A 20,987-nucleotide genomic window follows, 5' to 3' on the forward strand; every position below is an offset into this window, starting at 1 on the left:
GGGTGTGTACGTGCTGCCTCACAAGTGGGGAGAGAACACCCATGCAAGCCCTAACAATAGTACAGGTCTCCAACAGAAAGTAAACTATGTCATGGAGCACAGATGCAAAAGTTATGCTACTTGCTGCCCGCGCTTGTCAGCACAGCACAGGGAAAGAGGGAGCCCAGCGCCCGTGGGTAAGGGCAGCAGTGCGGACCGCTGGGCTAACACTATATATTGGAGGTCTTATCATTTGTACTGCTACAGAAGGACAATTGTTTACTATTTCATTTTCAGTTGCATTGCACTTCCAAAATGAAAAAAAAAAAAAAAATTCTAAAAATATGGGAGTACCCTTTTCTATGCAAGTGCCCCTATAAGCTTGATGAAGGAATCAATATGATTCCAAAACATTTTGCTTTACTCTAAAAGTAAATGATATTGATGACGTATCCTCAGGATAGGTCAACAATATATGATCGTCAGGGGTCTGACACCTGACACCTTCACCGATCAGCTGCCATTGCCACTTTCTGGCCTTTACACTATGTTGGACCCCGCTGATCAGGTATTAATGACCTATCATGAGGATAGTCCAAACATAGTCGAGGGCAGCATGTCCTTCAAGGATTTCTTTAATATTCAAATCGAGTCCATAAAAATTTACAAAAATCTCATATTTTTGGGCTATATATGTTATCATGGCACACTCTACATTATGCTTGAAAAATACACTTTTTGTATATTTTTATGGACTTGAATTGAATATTGAATAAATCCTTGAAGGACATGCTGCCGTTGACTATGTTTGGATTATCTAAGGAGCAACTTTAGAGGATCTGGGGTTGCTGAATGTCTGGGCATTCCTGAGGAGGTCTGGAAGGTATACTAGTGCTGCTTTCACACTGCTTTTACTACTATCCTACTATCCTGAGGATAGGTCATCAATATAAATCGCAGTACAACCCCTTTAAAGCACTTTTGATTCAGGTAGAATTGGTTTGTACCCGAATTGAGTTTATTTTCGAATTCGGATGCATCTGACAGAAACTGATTTTGGGAAATTCACTCATCCCTCCTCAAGCCTATGAAATTCTCTACTTTCTTTTGCCATATTCAAGGCATTGTGTCTGGACAAGACCTCTTCTTTCCCCACACAACGATAACCTATTATTGTGTATAGCTGAAAATCCTTTTACACTTTAATTTTTAGATATGTATGTTATATCTACAGAATAATATGTTAATGTTTGTGAATACAGGTCTCCTTACAAGAATGGAGTGCTGTGACCATGCATCCTGGGACTAGTCTTTGGAAATCTCTTAAAACCAATGGATTAAATGCACTAAAGTCCCTAGAAAATGTGAGATAAATTTGCTTATTGGTATGCAATTGATTTGGAAAATTTCTAGAACATTACTTAGATAACCTTTTGCCAGTTGTGAGCTTTAACAAAACTTTTTTTACATCTTTGTTCCTCAGGCTATAAATGAGAGGGTTTAGCATGGGGATGATGGCAGTGTATAACACAGACAATGGTTTGTCTTGAGCATGGAGATTCTGGGATGAAGGTCTCATATGCATAATTAGAACAGATCCATAAAACAGAATTACAACAGCTAAGTGTGATGCACATGTGGAGAAGGCCTTGTGTCTTCCAGCTGAAGTAGAAATTTTAAAGATAGAGGATATGATGAAAATGTATGAAGTCAATGTAAGCAAAAATGCTGGAAGTGCTACTACGGAGCCAACAACATAAGTCATTATTTCAATGAAAAACTTATCAACACAGGATAAGTTTAAAACTACTGACAAGTCACAGTAAAAATGATCAAGGATGCCTGGTTTACATAAAGGCAGCTGTGATATGACCACTGTGTGTGCTAATGGATCCAAAAATCCCACCACCCAAGAAGTTGCTGCCAAGAGTAAACACACCTTTTTGTTCATTAAAGTTGTATAATGTAAAGGCTTGCAAATGGCCACGTACCGGTCATAAGACATAGCTGTCAAAGAAACAAATTCAGTACAAGCCAACGACATGAAAACATAGAGCTGTATGATGCAACCTGCGAATGAGATCTCACTCGGACCACCCGCAAGGATGGAGAGAAGCTGGGGTTGAGTAACCGAAGAGTAGGATATGTCAAGAAATGCCAGGTTACTTATAAAGAAGTACATGGGATTGTGAAGTTCATGGCTGATGCAGATGACTAGAATAATAACAAGGTTTCCATAAACAGTGAGAAGATATGTCAGCAAGAACACAGCAAAAAGTGACCTCTGGAGGTCTGGAACTTCTGAAAACCCAAGTAGAAGAAACTCTGTGATGTGGCTATTATTGTGAAAGTTCTTCATTCTTGATCTAGTAGAAGCTGCTATATACAGAACCTGTTTAATGAAAATTCTACTTCGTGCTTAAACATACATGTTTCTAGCTCTATTGCAATGACTTTATAGCAGCCTGCAATTTATACATGGTTTCGTTAGTGATATTCCCAGTAGTTTTCAATGTTATGACACCCGGGGGAGTATGAGTTTAGCTACGTGTAAATGCAATAGTCCCTCTTGACCTGACATAAATGTTAACTGTTACATACTGTGTGGATGGGCTAAGGCACAGTAAAGTATACTATAATAGCTATGACAATGCAGACACATGGATTTTAACTCAATATTAATAAATGGATTTGGTATATCTGCTTGCATGATAGGGCTGATATAATACTGTATAATAAAATTCTGGAGGTCCACTTTTTAATTATACTAAATATGAATTTATGTGGTTTTATTAGGGTACTATTAAGGAATTCAGCTTGCAACAAGGTAGGGTAACACGACACCACTATAACCTCTTAAGGACACAGGGCGTACAGGTACGCCCTGATGTCCTGGTACTTAAGGACCTGTATGCCCTATGTATTTCCGATCACCGCCGTGCGGCGGGCGGTGATCGGCGCAAGGTGCCTGCTCAAATCATTGAGCAGGCACCTTGGCTAAATGCACCATGTCGGCGATCGGGTCCCCATGCGGCTGTAGGGGGGACCTGATGGCATGAAAGGCAGCGCAATGCCATCCTGAGGCTTTGGCGCTGCCTTCCTGTTACGAGCCTGTGAGATCCAGCCCCCTGGATCTCACAGGCCAGAAGCTGTACCATTACCATTACTAACCATTACTCATACAGCCAATGCATTCCAGTACAGAAGTATTGGAATGCATTTTTAAAGGATTAGACACCCAAAAGTTGAAGCTCCAAAGTGGGACAAAAAATAACGTTCCCCCCCCCCCCCAAATTAAAAGTTTTAAGTTAAAATAAACAAAAGCAATTTTCCCCAAATAAAGTTAAAAAATTGGTAAAAAATAGACATATTAGGTATCACCGCGTCCGTTTCGACCAGCTCTATAAACATATCACATAACCTAAACCCTAAGATGAACACCGTAAAAAATAAAAAATAAAAACTGTGCTAAATAAACTATTTTTTGTCACCTTACATCACAAAAAGTACAACAGCAAGCGATCAAAAAGGCTTTTGCCCACCAAAATAGTACCAATCTAACCATCACCTCATCCCGCAGAAAATGAGCCCCTACCTGAGACAATCGCCCCCCCCAAAAAAAAAAATATGGCTCAGAATATGGAGACACTAAAACATCTTTTTATTTTGTTTTAAAAAAGCAGATTTTTTTCTACTGGAATATACAGGGCACAGTATAATACACTAGAATATATATAATATAAAGATATTAGCCCTACCTCCGAATGATAATGCAATTAGGTGTTCATTTATTATATAGAAATACGTCTATGTTAGGCGTATTTCTGACACAGATTGTGGCGCAAAGGTCCTTAGCACCGCAATCTGCATATTTTTCCCGCTCATGCCAGGTCTAAAAAAGGATGGCGTGGGCAGGGAAAGGGATAAAGTTATGGCCATACAGATATTGGATACCACTGTCATACATTGACCGGATAACACCTAAAAAAAAGTGATGGGATAACACCGCCATACCGTGACTGGATAAAAGAGTATAAGAGGGCACAGTACAGGGAATGATTAGGGGCACTGCACAGGGTGTGGTAGGAGGGCACAATGCAGGGTATAAGGGGGCACAGTATGGGGTGGGGGGCAGAGTATGGGGTGAGGGGCACAGTACAGGGTGGGGGGCACAGTCACATGACCCTGTGATATTAGAAGGCCCTTATGGTGAATGAGGTTCATACGCCACCATAATGAGAAGCAGAGAAGTGAGACAAGGGTGTGATTATGTGCTAGAGATAAGAAAATGTAACTGTGGCCAGTACAGGCCACAAAAATTTGCCAATAGGCATTACCTGACAGCAAAGAACTTTCGATTCTGTGGCTGGAGGTACATTAGGCAGTCACAGGATAAAAATGTGACTGTTGGCCAGTACAGCCCCCAAAAATTTGTCAATAGGCAAAAAACGTTGGATTCTGTGACTGGAGGCACATTAGGAGGTCACAGGATAAAAATGTAACTGTCGGCCAGTACAGGCCCAAAAATTAGTCAATAGGCATTTACCTGACAGCAAAGAACTTTGGATTCTGTGGCTGGAGGTACATTAGGCGGTCACAGAATATAAATTTACCTGTCGGCCAATACAGGCCACAAAAATTAAACAATAGGCATTCACCTGAGAAGCAAAGAACTTTGGATTCTGTGGCTGGAGGTACATTAGGTAGTCACAGGATAAATATGTAACTGTCGGTCAGTACAGGCCACAAAAATTAGGCATTCAACGGACATAAAAGGCCTTTTATGCCGCTGTATTTACCTAGGACAGGGACCATGATTTGTTCTGGGTGGTGGCGGATATTTGTGGGCTGTCATGAGGTAATTCAATCAAACGTGGTCGACTCGTCACATGTGTTGAATTCCTCTGAGATCCATGCCTCATTAAATTTTTAGAAATGTGAGGTAGTCCACACTGTCATGAGCTAGGCGTGTGTAATATCGGGCACGATCCCCCCTGCTGCGCTGAACGTCCTTTTGGATAGGACACTGAACGAGGGGCAAGCCAACAGGTCCATGGCAAATTGTGCCAGCTCTAGCCACAGGTCAAGCCTGCACACCCAGTAGTCCAGGGGTTCATCGCTTCTCAGAGCGTCCACATCGGCCTTAACCCGATGTAGTAAGACACATGTCGGTTTAGGCATTCCCTGAGGCTGGACCAGGAGGACGGCTGTCGATGGGTTGGCTGCAAGAATGATCTCATATCTGAAGTGACCAACACATCTCAAAACGCCCTCTTCTTGCATGCGCTGTTGGATTGGTACCTGCAACTGTTTCTCTGTGAGTGGAAATTCCCCTCCAGGGCCCTCAAAAGCAGATTGCATCATTTCTCGAAGCAAGGCCTGGAAGTGCTGCATTCTGAGGTGCAGCTCCGGTCACATACTCTGGGTTCCAGTATACATACCATGGGTCATTTCAGATCTGTTGTCATGCCTTGTTAGTTTGTTATTTTAAGGAAACTGCTCACACCTAGCACTCTTGCCCTGCCTCATATAGTGTCATTTGGCTACCTGCAATTTTATGCAGCCTTTCCAATTATCCTGGGGGGGGGGCATTCGGCTACGTGTGACTGTACTTACCTTGCATAAGCATGCAGCACATTTACCATCATATGTCACTTTTGGTGTACCTACAGTTCACCCATATCTATGCGGTCTCATACCTAGGGCTGTGACCCTTCTTTCCCTGTCAGTTGGGTTTTGTGAGGGTGGTTGTTTTTTACCCTGTTACACCCTCCTTTACCCTTGTGCCTTATGGTACTATATTTTCTGTTATTTGATTATGTTTTAATAAATTGCATATATTTTATATGTGCGTTTTTTCATCTTCTTTGGGGTTATAGGTTTGGTTCTTTTGTTTAGTTAAGTATAGTATACTAGACCCTAGTGTTATCTATACATACAATTTGAGTGAGTTTTTTCTTATAGGTTGGTTTAACTGGAAGTGCTGCATTCTGACAGCCCTCTGTGATGGTGGTAACATTTCCACAATTTTTTGTTTGTACCGGGGGTCCAGAATGCTGGTATTTAGGATAGGGCAAAGGAGAGCTGAGAACCGGGCCGGCACCTCTGCCTACCTGTAGCTCCCCTTACTTAAAACTGACCCATATAACAAACACGCGGGTCAACAGGTAACCTTTTAGCTGGGTGGTGATCGGCCACAGCTTATTTATTTTATACGGCAAAACCAAAGAACATCTTGGAGCGGTATGCCAACCCCCGGACTCCCGGCGGGCAAGTACGCCATCAGCCATCTCCAACACTCTGCTGTATCAATTGCCGCCAGCTGTGACTTCGTATCTCAAACCATACCGCCCTTCTTAAAAGAAGAAGACAATGTAAATAACTTAAAACAACGGTAAAAAGGTCTAACACCTTCTTTTAACTATTTGTTATATCATCGTCATGCCTTTAACTTTCCTTTATTTTATCCTTTTTTTTTTTTTTGTAAAAACAGAGACCAAAGAAAACTCCCCGCTGAAATACCCATTCAAGGGCGGGAGGGTGGGCAACTCGGCTTCCGCTGCAAAGAGGAAGTGCAGCAGCAGGGGAGGGGGTTATATACCCTGCTAGAGGGAGGAGACATCTCCTACTCGTCCCCTAGTGACGTGCCACCATAACTCCATTAACCCCTCAGGCACCTAAAAGAAACTGGCAAGGTGCTACATATGACCCACGGCTAGGAAGGGGAAGGGGGGGGGACCACCAGTCCCTAAGCACCCTCCCTAGAAGTCGGGCGATTGCCAAGTACAGTCCCACCCAGTACTGGTCCTTGCCCTTTATGCTTTTTATATGAGGGTCCCTCTTCAAACACTGGAGCATGAAGGCCCCCATTTGCACTAAACTGGAAGTGGTAGGGTGGCCTGGCTCCTGCTCATCATCCAGGATAATGTCATCCTCTTTCTCCTCCCCCCAGCCACAGACAACACCAGGGATCCTAGAAACATTTAAAGCATGCTCTGCTTGCTCCTCCTCCGCCCTGCCACCATCCTCATCTGACTGCTCTTTAGACTCCTGTTGTTGACTTGTCTCAGATGGAGTAGCCCCCTGGGAATTCATCCAGCATTGCGACTTCCTCATCTTCCTGCTCCTGTTCCTCGACAGCTTGATCAATGACACGACACAATGTACGCTCCAGAAAGAAGGAGTAATGTATGATGTCACTAAAGGCTGTTATGGTAGGTAAGATAAGGGAAGGAAACAAAACATGACAAAGCAAACAAAACAATGGACTAGGCCCCAGATGCTAGGGGTCACCTCCTAGCAATCCCTGAAACACTTTCTCTAAGCTGCTATGCCCATGTGCATATCTGGATGGTAGATATGCACATGCCCACGTACCTAGGACTATAACACACTGAACCAAACCCTCAGCTGTAGGGAAGAGGGAAAGAGACACCTAGCTCGTTCTACAACTGAATAAATAGCCTCACCAATTACCTAAAGAACAACACCTGGGAGGAGGTGTGATTCTGCTCAAAACCATAACAAAACAAACTGTCAGATCGAGTCATGTGCAGCAATTCCGACAGATCTCCTCAGAACACCCACAGTGCAGGGCGTGACAATGGTGCCCTGGCTGTGACTGACCAGTTTGGCAATCTCTTCAAATGGCTGCAAAAGTCTACATGCGTCACGCAATAGCAGCCACTGGCGCAGTGAAAAAAAAAAAAACAATCTCCCCAGAAGCTGTCCTGCCGCAGAGTTCGTACAGGAAGTAGTTAACTGCATGTTTCTGCTGGAGAAGCCTATCAAGCATATACAAGGTGGAGTTCCATCGCATCGGGCAGTCACAAATCAGACGTGGTGTCGCCACTAAATGTCAACAAGGCGAGCCATGGCCCTGTAAGATCTTCTAAAATAGCCAGAGATTTTCCTGGCCTGCTGCAAGACGTCCTGGACCTCGGGGTATTTGGCAACGAATCACTGCACGACTAAGTTCAGGACGTGTGTAATTTTGCCCTGTTTCAGCGCGCTCAGCAGATTGACACCATTGTTGCACACCACTTTACCAACTGTCAAATTGAGCGGGGTTAGCCACTGATCGGCTTGTGACCGCAAAGCTGAAAGGAGTGCAGGACCGGTGTGGCTCTTGGCTTCCAGGCACAACAGATGCAGCACAGCATGGTAACGTCTCACCTGGCACGTCGAATAGGTTCTGGGGAGCTTGGGGGGCACAGTTGAAGAGACAGTAGCAGCGGAAAAGGAGGAGTCAGCCTAGGAGGAGAGAGAGGATGTAGTAGGAGAAGGAGAAGAAGAGGAAGGCCTGCATGCAATCCATGGTGGTAACACCAAATCTACACTGGTGCCACGGGTTGCATGCTTGACAGCTGTCAGAAGGTTCACCCAGTGGGCAGTAAAAGTTATGTACCTTCCCTGCCCGTGTTTGCTAGACCACGTGTCTGTGGTCAGATGTATCTTGGCACCGACACTGTGTGCCAGAGATACATTTACTTGCCGCTGAACGTGGCCATTTTAGCTCTGGGATGCCTTTCTGGGAGAAATATTTCCTTCAAGGGACCTTCCATTGCGGTGTTCCTAAGGCCACAAATTTTCTAAAGGCTTCCGAGTCCACCAGTTTATATGGCAGTAGTTGGCGGGCCAGCAGTTCTGACAAGCCAGCGGTCAGCCGTTGGGCAAGAGGGTTATCCGGTGTCATCATCTTTTTTCCCTCTAACGGTTGCGGCAAGGAGGCCTGCCTTTTGCCACATGAATGTGACGACGGCACGGTGGAAGGTGTAGTGGAGGACAACTGGGAGGAGATAGGAGAAGGAGAATGAGAAGAGGCAGGACGGGGAGCGGCGGGAGTATGGCTTTGTGGGTTCTGACGGTGTTGTTCCCACTGGGCTTGGAGATGGGAGGAGGACAGGTGCCTTCTTAAGGCGGTCGTCCCTAGGTGAGTGTTGGGCTTACCGCGACTTATGCATTGACAGCACAGGCTGCAGATGGCAACACTATTGTCAGCAGCGGACACTTTAAAATAAGCCCACACTGAGGAGCCATGTGTTGGCGTCCTGGGAGCACCAGATGTGACCGTGCATGTGGATGGCTTGTTCCAGATACATTAGCAGTCTGCTATTTGCACTAAGTTCCTCCTGCTTCTCCTCCTCCTTCTCCTCCCTATTTGCTGCTCTGTCTCTCTCCCTCTGAACTCCCCTCCTCTTCCTCTCTTGTGGGCACCCACATGACATCCATAGATGCATCTTCATCATCTTCTACACCACCACTAACATTAGAGATCTCAAAGTTGGTATGAACAGCGGGGACCACCCTCCTTGGGCTGATCTGGGTACTGTCGTCAGACTGCTGGCTGGCGGCCCTTGATACCTCCTTTTCGTGATCCGATGCGAAAAATGGCTGCTCATCGGTAAGGTCTTGGAATGAATGGGAAAATAATTCCTCTGACTCGAGCGGAGGGGATATGGTGGTGGTGGTGGGGGGTTCACACAGCAGAGAGTGAAGAGAGTGCAGATAAGAGAGGATGAGGAGGGTGCAGAAGCTGAAGGCTGAGTGAGCCACTCAACCAAGTCTGGTGCGTCCTTTGATGTAATCGCATGCACATTCTGCAACTTCCCACTTAGGCTGCGGCCTGGTGCACCTGCCTAACCCCTATCACCCCTGCAGAATGGCCTGCCTCTTCCTCTGCCTGTCATTTTCAAAATGACCCTGTGACAAAAGTCCTTATAGAAGAGCAGTATTTGTGGAAGAAGTTATAGCACTCCCTTGCCTCAATCAGTTTTTTGGGGGGGCAACTGGTATATCACACCAGTAGAAATGATTTGTTCCAATAGCGTTTGGCAATCTGTGTGGCTGCAGTATCACAGCAGAACCGGACACAACTGTTGCACAATACAATTGCACTATAATATACTTTCTATGTTATAAAGTATATTATAAGTATATTACACCCCTCAGTAAGTCGCACGTATCGATAGCACACCTATACCAGTCCTTTAAAGGACTTTTGTGGGCCTATTAGCTAGCGCTGGGTGTCCCTAACAGTCTGTCCCTGCTCCACACAGCAACCTCTCCCTTCACTGGCAAAAGACTGAATGTAAAATGGCGCCCAGACCAAGTTTATTTACAAGGTAGGGGGTGTGTCCATGTGCTGAAACATCTTAATTGGCTGTCCTGTACCACCTGATGGATGTGTCATGGGTCAAAGTTCTTCACAATGTAAAAGAATATGGCGGGCACAAATATCGCCATATGTTCGCCCGTTCAGTGAACAGCGAAAGAGAAAAGTTTGCCGCGAAACGACCGCTGGGCAAACCGCAAGGCCATCTCTAATTTTAACTTCCCAGACATTGACTGGGGTCATGATTCTGCCTCAACTGCAAAGGGGAAAAAATTCCTCAACTTGCTGCAGGACCACTTTATGGACCAGTTTGTAGAAGCTCCCACTAGGGGCGATGCTCTGTTGGATCTGGTAATCTCTAATGATGCAGAGCTTGTTGGAAATGTTACTGTTCGAGAAACACTAGTTAATAGTGACCACAATATAAATATATTCCCCTAAACTATAAAAAGCTAACTGTCAGGCAGAGCAAAGACACTAAATTTCAAAAATACTAATTTCCCTGGGTTGAGGGCAGCATTTTAGGGCATAGACTGGGAGCAGCTACTGTCACATAATATAAATAGGAGGATGAATGGGAGAGCTTTAAATCCACATTGAGTAATTGCACAATTTTTTTCCCCCTTTAGGTAACAAGTATAAACGGCTAAAATTAAACCCCCCATGGCTTACAGCTATTGTGAAAAGGGCAATAAAAGACAAAAAAAAGGGCATTTAAAAAATACAAATCTGAGGGGTCAGCTGTAGGGTTTAAAGATTACAAAGGTCTTAATAAAATCTGTAAAAAGGAGATAAAATTAGCAAAAATACAAAATGAACAGCAGGTAGCAAAAGAGAGTAAAACAAATCCCCAAAAATTATTTAAATATATAAATGCTAAAAATGCAGGTCCTGCAGAAAGAAGAAAGAAGAGGATACCGGCTGCACGATCAAGTGGATGAGGTGAGTTGGTTTTATTACTTAACCCCTCAATGGCCATTTTATTTATCATTCTGTATTAAGAATGCTATTATTTTCTGTTATAACCGTGTTATAATAGTATAATAATAATAAAGTGATGTTCGGGTCCCTATTGATTTTAATAGGGTCCGGGTTCGTGGTCAAATTCGGGTCCCGAACCCGGCAAACCCCAACTTCCACAGGTTCGATCATCCCTACTGAAAGCCACAGGAACATGGCGATTGTTCAATTTTATATGCTAGTTTGCACTATTCCTTTATATTTTCTATAGGAGCCACAGGTGTCATAATTATGGTTCAGTCAGGACACTGGGATCCCCATTTATCACGAAAACAGGGGCCCTGTAACTTTAAATTAATGGAGCAGCAAGTTGAGCATGCACTGCTCCACTCCATTTATTCTCTATAGGACCATTCATCTCTACATCACTTGACTACCTCCTGACATTCCCACAGTGGAGCAGCATGGCACATGATTGAACTGATCCTCCCTTGATTTTAGGGCATGCGGCCCTCATTCTTATGTTCAGTGGTCTTACCTGCAGTCAGGCCCCACCAATCTAGTAGTTATCCCCTATCCTGTGGGAAGGGAATAACGTCTTAGATCTGGAATATTTAGATACTTCATATCTATGTGTAGATTCCTGTATATTTTCTTAATTTTTTTTAACCCTCTTTTTTTATATTATATTTATATTATTTCTAGATTTGGAAAACAAAGTCTTCCTCTTCCCAAAAGAAACTGACACTGCACATGTGGTCTTAAAACCTGAATTAAAAGTACCACTGCAGAAGCTTTCCTGAGGTCCTACACTGAGCTTTCTTGCAATTACAAACTTTTTTCTCTGGCCATGTTTGGACCAAAGCAGAGTAATTCATTTCTCATCCCTGCCAACTTACCACAACATTGTTATGTCTATGTAAATGAGGAAGCTAACAAAATAGAGGTAAAGCCAGATGTTCTCGACTGGATACATACTTTTGTGACTTGGGACTCTAAAACTGGATTACTTCAACTCTAGGTTAATGGAAAACTGTACCCTAGAATGCTGTCCAATAAAGGGTTTTGTATTAAACCAGAAATAAGTATTATCCTTGGGCAGGACCACGCTCATTTAGCGGTGGGTTTGATGTGAAGCAAAGCTTTGTGGGTGAACGGAGTGATGTCCATATGTGGGATTATGTTCTGACCCCTGAAAATATTGAAAAAGTTCTCGCCAGTGATCTTAATGGAAATGTAATTAACTGGAGAGCTTTACATTTTGATATCAAGGGAAATGTCTTAATCCAACCCAAAATTCCATTTACCTCTTATAGGCATGATGCAATCATACATACTTAATGCATTACTGGTTAGATGGCTAAATAATGATTGAGTACTAATGGAATTTCAGTGGTGAGTCCTAAAATGTGGAATAAAATTGTTTCAATGTCTTATCTTTTTATTTAGCTTATATGTTGCTCGACTTAAAACTGTCTATAATAACACCCTTGTGGACTGTCTGCCATAAATTTCAGTCTTTTCACTCACATTAACGAAAATAGCTGATAAAAAATACCAGTCATAGAGGAATGTATAGGCTTACATGTTTAGACACCTAATTAAAACAAAGGACAGTCCTTCTTAAAGATTCATGAATGGTCATATGACTCATGAGCACACACAAGCATTTAATTAAATACAATGCATTGGAATCAGGTTAACTCATTAGAAAATCACTAGTACTAGTATATTAGATCATGATGTTGATTCAAGCCTTTTGGTTGCCTGGTGTCAAGTACAAAAAAATAATAATTATTCTCTAATGCTGAGCGGTGATGGAAGAAATCCCATTCTAAAGATCATTTCACCGCATACAAACAATCCCTTCTCATATTCAAATCCTCACTCGCTGATGCAAAACAGGCCTACTTCTCATCTACCATATCTTCACACAGCCCTAAACAACTTTTTAGCACTATTAACTCCCTTCTCCATCCCCCACCCTCTCCTCTCTTCTCAGCTGAGGACTTTGGCAAATATTTCAAACAAAAGATAGTCAACATCAGAGAAAGTCCTCTTCTCCCAAAACCCGCTTCTCCGCCATTACAGAAGAAAAACTCTCCACTCTACTCTCCAAATCTCATCCGACCACCTGTGCACTTGACCCAATCCCATCCCACCTCATCCCTAACCTCACCACAGTGTTTATCCCAGCCCTAACTCATCTCTTCAACCTATCACTAAACTCTGGTGTCTTCCACTCTGCTTTGAAACATGCTACCATTACACCCATCCTCAAAAAGCCCTCACTTGACCCATCTTCCTTACCCAGTTATCGCCCCATATCACTTCTTCCGTATGCCTCAAAGCTACTTGAACAACATGTCCATTCAGAACTGTCCTCCCACCTCTCCTCCAGCTCCCTCTTTGACCGCCTACAATCTGGCTTCTGACCCCACCACTCGATCGAGACTCCTCTCACCAAAGTCACCAATGACTTACTGACTGCCAAAACCAAGAAACAATACTGTATCCTCCTTCTCCTTGACCTGTGCTCTGCCTTTGACACTGTTGACCACTCCCTTCTTTTGCAAACTCTCTCATCTCTTGGCATCACTGACCTGGCCCTATCCTGGATCACATCATACCTCACAGACTGGACGTTTAGAGTCTCCCACTCCCGCACCACCTCCTTGTCTCATTCCCTCTCTGTTGGTGTCCCGCAAGGCTCTGTCCTAGGACCCCTGCTCTTCTCTATCTACACTTTTGGCCTGGGACAGCTCATAGAGTCCCATGGCTTTCAAAATCACTCCTACGCTGATGACACACAAATCTACCTCTCTGGTCCAGACAGCACCACCTTACTATCAAAAATTCCACAATGTCTATCTTCTATATCATCCTTCTTCGCCTCTCGCTTTCTAAAACTTAATACGGATAAGACAGAATTCATAATCTTTCCCCCATCTTGTTCAACCCCCCCAACAGACCTATCTATCATGATCAATGGCTGCACACTCTCCCCAGTCAACAAAGCCCGCTGCCTTGGAGTGACCTTGGATTCTGCCCTTTCCTTCCAACTGGATGTGCCAAGCCCTTTCCACCATCTGCCGCCTTCAACTCAAAAATATCTCCCGCATCCATGCTTTCCTTAACTTTGAATCTGTGAAAATGCTTGTACATGCCCTATTTTCTCCCGCCTAGACTACTGCAACATTCTCCTTTGTGGCTTCAATCTAGCACTCTCGCACCCCTCCAATCTATCCTCAACTCTGCTGCCCAACTAATCCACCTCTCACCCTATTACTCCTCTGCCTCTCCCCTCTGCCAATCCCTTCACTGGCTCCCCATTGCCCAACAAATTCACTTCAAAGTACTAACAAAAACATACAAGGCCATCCATAACCTGTCCCCTCCCTACATCTTTGAGCTACTTTCCCAATACACACCCACACACACTCTCCGATCCTCACAAGACCTCCTTCTCTCCTCTCCTCTCCTCTTATTGCCTCTTCCGACAATCGACTCCAAGATTTCTCCCGTGCATCCCCCATACGCTGGAACTCACAACCCCAACATATCAGACTCTCACCTACAGTGGAATCCTTCAAAAGAAACCTGAAAACCCACCTCTTCAGACAAGCCTACAACCAGTGACTCTGCTGCCTCTATACTGCCATGACCAACTTAACCCGCACCTACTGTGTCCTTCTCCCATACCATGTAGATTGTAAGCCCTCACGGGCAGGGCCCTCTCTACTTCTGTACCAGTTTGTAACTCATCTTGTTTATGATTAGTGCAATTGTCTGTATTATGTATGTGCACCCCTTAACATATGTACAGCGCTATGGAATGAATGGCGCTTTAATAATAATAATTAAAATTTTACTTTTCAAATCTCCACCTCCAATGGGTCTAACTCTAAGCCCCTTTTCAATGCCAGTGGCAACCAATCCAGACAAATCCCTTTTATGTATTTTCGGAACAACAACAATATACTCACAACATTATGGTTAGAAATGTCAGATAAATGTGTATTCTCATCCAGCCTTTCACAACGGTAGCATCCCCCCAAGTTCCTTATTCTTCCTAGCTAGATACAGTTTAATAAAGAAGGAAAATTGTGTATATTCTACAATTTAATAAAGGTCTTATCAACAGAAACTTCGTTATTATCTAGACCTTTCTTTTGTCATTTGAGGTGACTTTAAAGCACTGAACTCAGCAATCTCCGTCAGTTCCATAGAGAATGAATAGGGCAAACAGAAGCATGCTTGACATGCTGCTTCATCAAACTGGGGGAATTGGACACTTGTTCTTGTAATCAGTGTCGGTCCAAGTAGTTGGACCACCACTGATGAATTTTTTATTCTCTATATTGTGGATAGGGTATTATTTCAAAGCTTGCCAAAACCCCTTTAATAGCTTATGAAAAAGAAGTTTGTCCTGGGTTTTTTAATTTACTGATTAAACTCGGAGAGCCAAGAAAACTATTAAAAACTTTTTTTATAATTTTTTCTATACCCTATTTATTGAACTTACAAAAATACAATCTATCATGAAATAGAAGCCATACATTATTCTTTTTAGAGAAGTACCCTTTAACCCAAACCCACAGTACCCTTCCTACTTGAACTGGAACAGATAACCTTGTCTAACACTATGGGAATGGCCACACAGTTTTTTTTTAATGAAATTTTCAGGCAGATCTGACTGTAGGATGTTTTGCCAAGGCCAGAAGTGGATTTGAAAGGAATTCAAAATATAAAGGAAGGATTTATACTTCTCTTTCCTGGCCTTGGCAGAAAATAGAGCAGGCAGATATGCCTCCACCCTCTTCTAACAAACTCTAAACAAATATGGTCACACATTTTACAGTATATATCTGGAATTAAAAAAAATCAGCATTTTCAGCATTTAGAATCCACAGATTTAGATGTGTTCTTTTTGCCTTTTTGCTTGTTTTAGTGCCTATGATCCCAAGATTTTCTGAACTGTACCCTTCATAAATAATCATGTTTCAATTTGTTTTTATACTTTTTTTTTGCATTTTTATAAGATATTTTCCATTTATAAACGGACTCGAATTTTTTTTTTAATCTCCCCAAACCTTTTCAACAATTTTAATGTTGTTTTACTTTGTCTTAATGTTTCCTTCTTGTACAAAGTTTTCTAAGAGCACGCTTGACTTCTTTGTTTCTCATGCTATATATCATAGGGTTTAACATTGGAGTGATTACATTATAAAACACAGAGAGCATTTTATCATGTTCCATAGAATAACTCGATTGGGGCCTTAAATACATAACGATGATGGTGCCATAAAAAAGTAACACAATCATAAGGTGGGATGCACAAGTCGAAAAGGCTTTGTGTCTGCCTTCTGTAGAATGGATTTGGAGAATAGTAGAAATTATATAACAATAAGATATTATGGTCAATAAAAATGATGCACCAGCGGCAAGACCACCTAGACCCAAGATAACAATGACATTGGTTTTTGTATCTGTACACGACAGTTTGAGTAGGGGTGGCATGTCACATAAGAAGTGGTTTACTTCTTTGGAAGCACAAAACGATAAAGTCGAAGTAAGTATTGTATGGACAAGTGAGTAAAGAAACCCAGTTATCCAACAACCAGAGGCCAATCGGATGCAGGTTTTCTTGTCAATGATTTGAGAGTAATGTAAGGGGTGACAAATAGCCACATAGCGATCATAACCCATTATACTTAATAGAAAGCATTCAGAACTTCCCAAAAAGTGAAAGAAATAGAGCTGAGCAAAACACCCAACATAAGATATGTAGTTATGGTCTAAGAGCAGTCCAATCAACATTTTTGGAACAGTCACAGAGGTAAATGTAATATCCAAGAGAGCTAAGTTGCATATGAATCTGTACATTGGGGTATGAAGCTCTTTAACAAGTTGGGTGGTTATGATCAGTATCATATTTCCCGTTACTGAAGTAGTGTAAACTAGAGAGAATAGTGCAAACAATGCAATCTTTGTTTTAGGGTCACTGGATAGTCCAATTAAAATGAAGTCTTCATTTTTAGTGTGGTTATCTGGTCCCATGATAAAGGTACCTAGAAATAATAATCTTGATCTTCATCATCAATAATGAAAACAATATACATTTGCATTTGTCTGAAAATTTCACGTACTAATTACATCATAATCAAATTTTGTAAAATAGGTACATACTCAAGGAACTGGAGGTAAGCGAATCGATTCATCAAGCACAGTTCTATACCTGTAATGGAGCATCCCCAAAGCTAAGGATGGTCCCCTTTCTCTTTTATTGACAGGACTGGATATTTTAGCTGACTGATGAGATGTCCACTTATCAACAAAGTGGAAGAGGGAATTTCCTCAACTCAGGGACACCCCGTTGCAGATGTAGAACTCTGCTTGATGAGAGTTCAAATTGATTCATTCATCTCAACACGGAACCTTTTTTTTTTTTTTTTTATATAAATACTATGTAAAGTACAAAGTACAATATAGTACTAAATTAAAGAATTTATAAAAAATAAACAAAAATTACATTTTTGTTTATAAATTGAAATTTAAAATGTTTTAAATAAAAACATATAAGCCTTAAAGACAGCTTTTGAGACAGGACAGGAATGTAAACCTACAGAAGTCTTTGGCGCTCTACTGTATTTCTATATTTTATGTAAAAAAATTTGCCTATAACTAGAGACGAGCGAATTTCAGGTTATGAAATCCGTTCACGCTTTGTTTACTGGTAAAAGGTAAATTGCATTATAGATTCCGTTACCAAGGACCATAGTGCAATTTTAGGACTCCCCTGCATAACTGAAACGGAACGGATCCGTTTTGCAGCCCATAGACTTCTATTATGATGGAATAAATAACGGAATGCCTCTAAAGGCATTCCGTCATAGAATTGCGTTATGGTCTGTGGTAACGGAATCAATAGAGCAATTCACCTTTTACCAGTAAATGATTTTCAAAATAAGAAATTCGCTCATCTCTACTTATAACTTCATAATGTAGTGGTAAAATATGGCAGCACACAGAGTTCCAATGTACCTCCTTTTGTGGTAATACAGGTTTCACTCACATGGGTCTAGCATTTGCATAAAAGTATGTTCTCACTTTTTTGTGTACAAAAAAAACAAACCCTGATGTAGTTTTTATTCTCACGCTGTTTTTGATGCCTATTTTAATGTGGTTTTTGATCCTGCCCATTTCAATTTGGATGTGGATTTGACGCGGAATTCGCACCAAGAATGAACGTGTGATTAAGCTTCATTCACACATTCATGTCCGTGCTCAAATCCGTGAGAAGGTGGTCAGTGATGCATCCGTGAAGCTGTCTGTGAAGGATTCTTGTTGGTTCCGTCGGTCCATTTTTTGCTCTCCGTGTTTCACTGACACTGAACAGCTGAAAAATTATTTTCAAAGCATCTCTTCCTAATGATCTGGGAAACACGGATGCAACATGGATGGCATCCGTGTTGCATCTGTGGTTTTCACGGACCCATAGACTATAATGGGCGTGATGCATCCGTCAATACGGACAAAATAGAGCATGCATCCGTGCTAAAAACACAGACCCTTGGACCGTGCTAAAACACTGATGTGTGAATACACACATTAAAATGAATGGGGACGTGTGCTGTCCATGGAGAGCACGGACAGCACACATCCGTGAAACACTGGCGTGTGAATGAGGCTTTAATAATGGTGATTTCCAAGTGTTTTTGGCATGTTTTTTAGGTACAGAATTTGCAACAAATCCACTTTATAAACACTCTGCGTGAAAATACCCTTGCTCTTTCCTTTATATTTTCAATTCACCTCCATCCCACTTGCTGGTTTGACAAAAAAAAACTCACAAAAATCAATGTGTGAACCCACGTTTCTATGGGTCAAAATTGTATTATCTTTTTTTGCAGAATTATTTACAGTGTTTTTTTCTTTTTCTTTTTCTTTTTTTATTGCATATTCGAAACAGGCATTTTTTTCAGGTGTTTCTTCCCTTCCTAAGAGAAAAACACATTTTAGAAAATGCTGCATTTAGCAAAAAACTGCCAATAAACGCACAAACACAACACAAAATACATGATGGAAAATATGCCTGGTCTCTGGTGAGTCTCAGTAGTAACAGTGGTAAAAAGTAGTAGCAAAAATGCTAAAGCGACAACCAAAGGACGAAAATCAAAAGTGGCTTCAACCATCGGATACATTAAAACACAATAGTAATAATGTGCGACCTTGAAGCCATACATATAGTAAAATAAATCATGAAATGCATTAAAACACAATATTAATATATGCAGCTATTAAAACTATCATCACTAACGGCAAAAAAAGAGACAAAATGCAGATCCAGATTGCGTGTGTGATAATTAAATATCGTGTTACTATACCGTAGTGCCCTCCAATGCCATGCCTCTATGTAGTGTTTTCTTATTGTTCATTTATATACAGGTATAGATTGATTTAAATTAGTCCTAACATGATTAAACAATGAGTCATAATTAGTCCTTCAAGGATTTTGAAAACCTTATTTTTGGACTTACCGGTATATTCCTACAGGGCTAACATAATTGTTACATAGTAAAGCTCAAGAGAAGTGTAACACTGGTTTAATATTCACAATGATATAACATGTATAAAATATATATTATATATACGGTATATATATATATATCATGAAAAAAAAGGGAAAAAATGGTATTTTCGGTCCATTTTGTCCATTCTATAAAACATACAGTATGACCACATACCTCCCAACCGTCCCAGATCCTGAGGGAAAGTTCCAGATTTCCATTGCTGTCCTGTGGTCCTGCGAGAATGGCAGAGGTATGTCCCGATTTCAACAGTATCTGTGTCCAGGGGATACAACCATTACCTCCAGCGGTGGACTAAGAACTTAAAGTGGCACTTAAAAAAAAAAAAAGTGGCCCCATGTTTTGGCGATACCAAATTCACAAATGGCAAAGGCAACACAATTAGGCTGGGCCAACACAAGCTACAACGAGGCAAGGACACCAGAAGTAGGTGGGGCCAGCAGTGCAGTAATGCCGCACAAAATACCACCCCAGCAGAACCAAATACCACAGTGCAGAATAAAATACTTCCCTATTACTGATGAGCGGCAGGGGCAATATTCGAATTCGCGATATATCGGGAATATTTAGGCGAATATTTGCCAAATATTCGTGATTTTTGTGATATTCATGATATTCTTTTCGATTGCGCCATTATGCCCGCTCAAGCGCATGTACGCATGCACTATTAGCTACATAAGTGATGAAAATGGTTGGCAGCAACTTTGGAGATAGTGAGGAAGAGCTGATCACGGGAAGTAATTGTACATTACAGCACTGTATTAGATTACGATTCCATGCACTTCATAACAATAGCTTTATATGCAGATAGAGTTTTTCAAAGTATTAGAGATTGCGCAAATCACCACTATTATTTTAGCACAATACATAAACTTCACCTTTAATCAGGTCTGACAACATAATACTGATTGTTGAACTTAGTATTGTTGTGACATCACAGCACTACCGTATGTCTGTAGCATGTTTGTATGTACAGCAGAGAAATCTCTCACATATACAGGGAATGCAGAATTATTAGGCAAATGAGTATTTTGACCACATCATCCTCTTTATGCATGTTGTCTTACTCCAAGCTGTATAGGCTCGAAAGCCTACTACCAATTAAGCATATTAGGTGATGTGCATCTCTGTAATGAGAAGGGGTGTGGTCTAATGACATCAACACCCTATATCAGGTGTGCATAATTATTAGGCAACTTCCTTTCCTTTGGCAAAATGGGTCAAAGGAAGGACTTGACAGGCTCAGAAAAGTCAAAAATAGTGAGATATCTTGCAGAGGGATGCAGCACTCTTAAAATTGCAAAGCTTCTGAAGCGTGATCATCGAACAATCAAGCGTTTCAT

General features: G+C 41.7%; 2 protein-coding genes and 1 pseudogene across 2 annotated transcripts; 1 reads left to right on the top strand and 2 right to left on the bottom strand.

Annotated features, from left to right (window-relative positions):
- Nucleotides 1–1,396: 1,396 nt before the first annotated feature.
- Nucleotides 1,397–2,338, bottom strand: LOC122921314 (olfactory receptor 6F1-like). Its single transcript, XM_044271291.1, has one exon. It carries the CDS (start codon nt 2,336–2,338, stop codon nt 1,397–1,399), a length of 942 nt encoding a protein of 313 aa, XP_044127226.1.
- Nucleotides 2,339–2,513: 175 nt separating this feature from the next.
- Nucleotides 2,514–12,394, top strand: LOC122921315 (annotated as a pseudogene).
- Nucleotides 12,395–16,180: 3,786 nt separating this feature from the next.
- Nucleotides 16,181–17,113, bottom strand: LOC122921316 (olfactory receptor 5V1-like). Its single transcript, XM_044271292.1, has one exon. It carries the CDS (start codon nt 17,111–17,113, stop codon nt 16,181–16,183), a length of 933 nt encoding a protein of 310 aa, XP_044127227.1.
- Between the last annotated feature and the right edge of the window lie 3,874 nt (nt 17,114–20,987).

The sequence above is a fragment of the Bufo gargarizans genome, chromosome 11 (genome assembly GCF_014858855.1).
Source record: "Bufo gargarizans isolate SCDJY-AF-19 chromosome 11, ASM1485885v1, whole genome shotgun sequence".
NCBI lineage: Eukaryota > Metazoa > Chordata > Amphibia > Anura > Bufonidae > Bufo > Bufo gargarizans.

Coding starts and splice junctions, on each gene's coding strand:
- LOC122921316 (XM_044271292.1), bottom strand. CDS start 17,113: ATGGGACCAGATAACCACACTAAAAATGAAGACTTCATTTTAATTGGA.
- LOC122921314 (XM_044271291.1), bottom strand. CDS start 2,338: ATGAAGAACTTTCACAATAATAGCCACATCACAGAGTTTCTTCTACTT.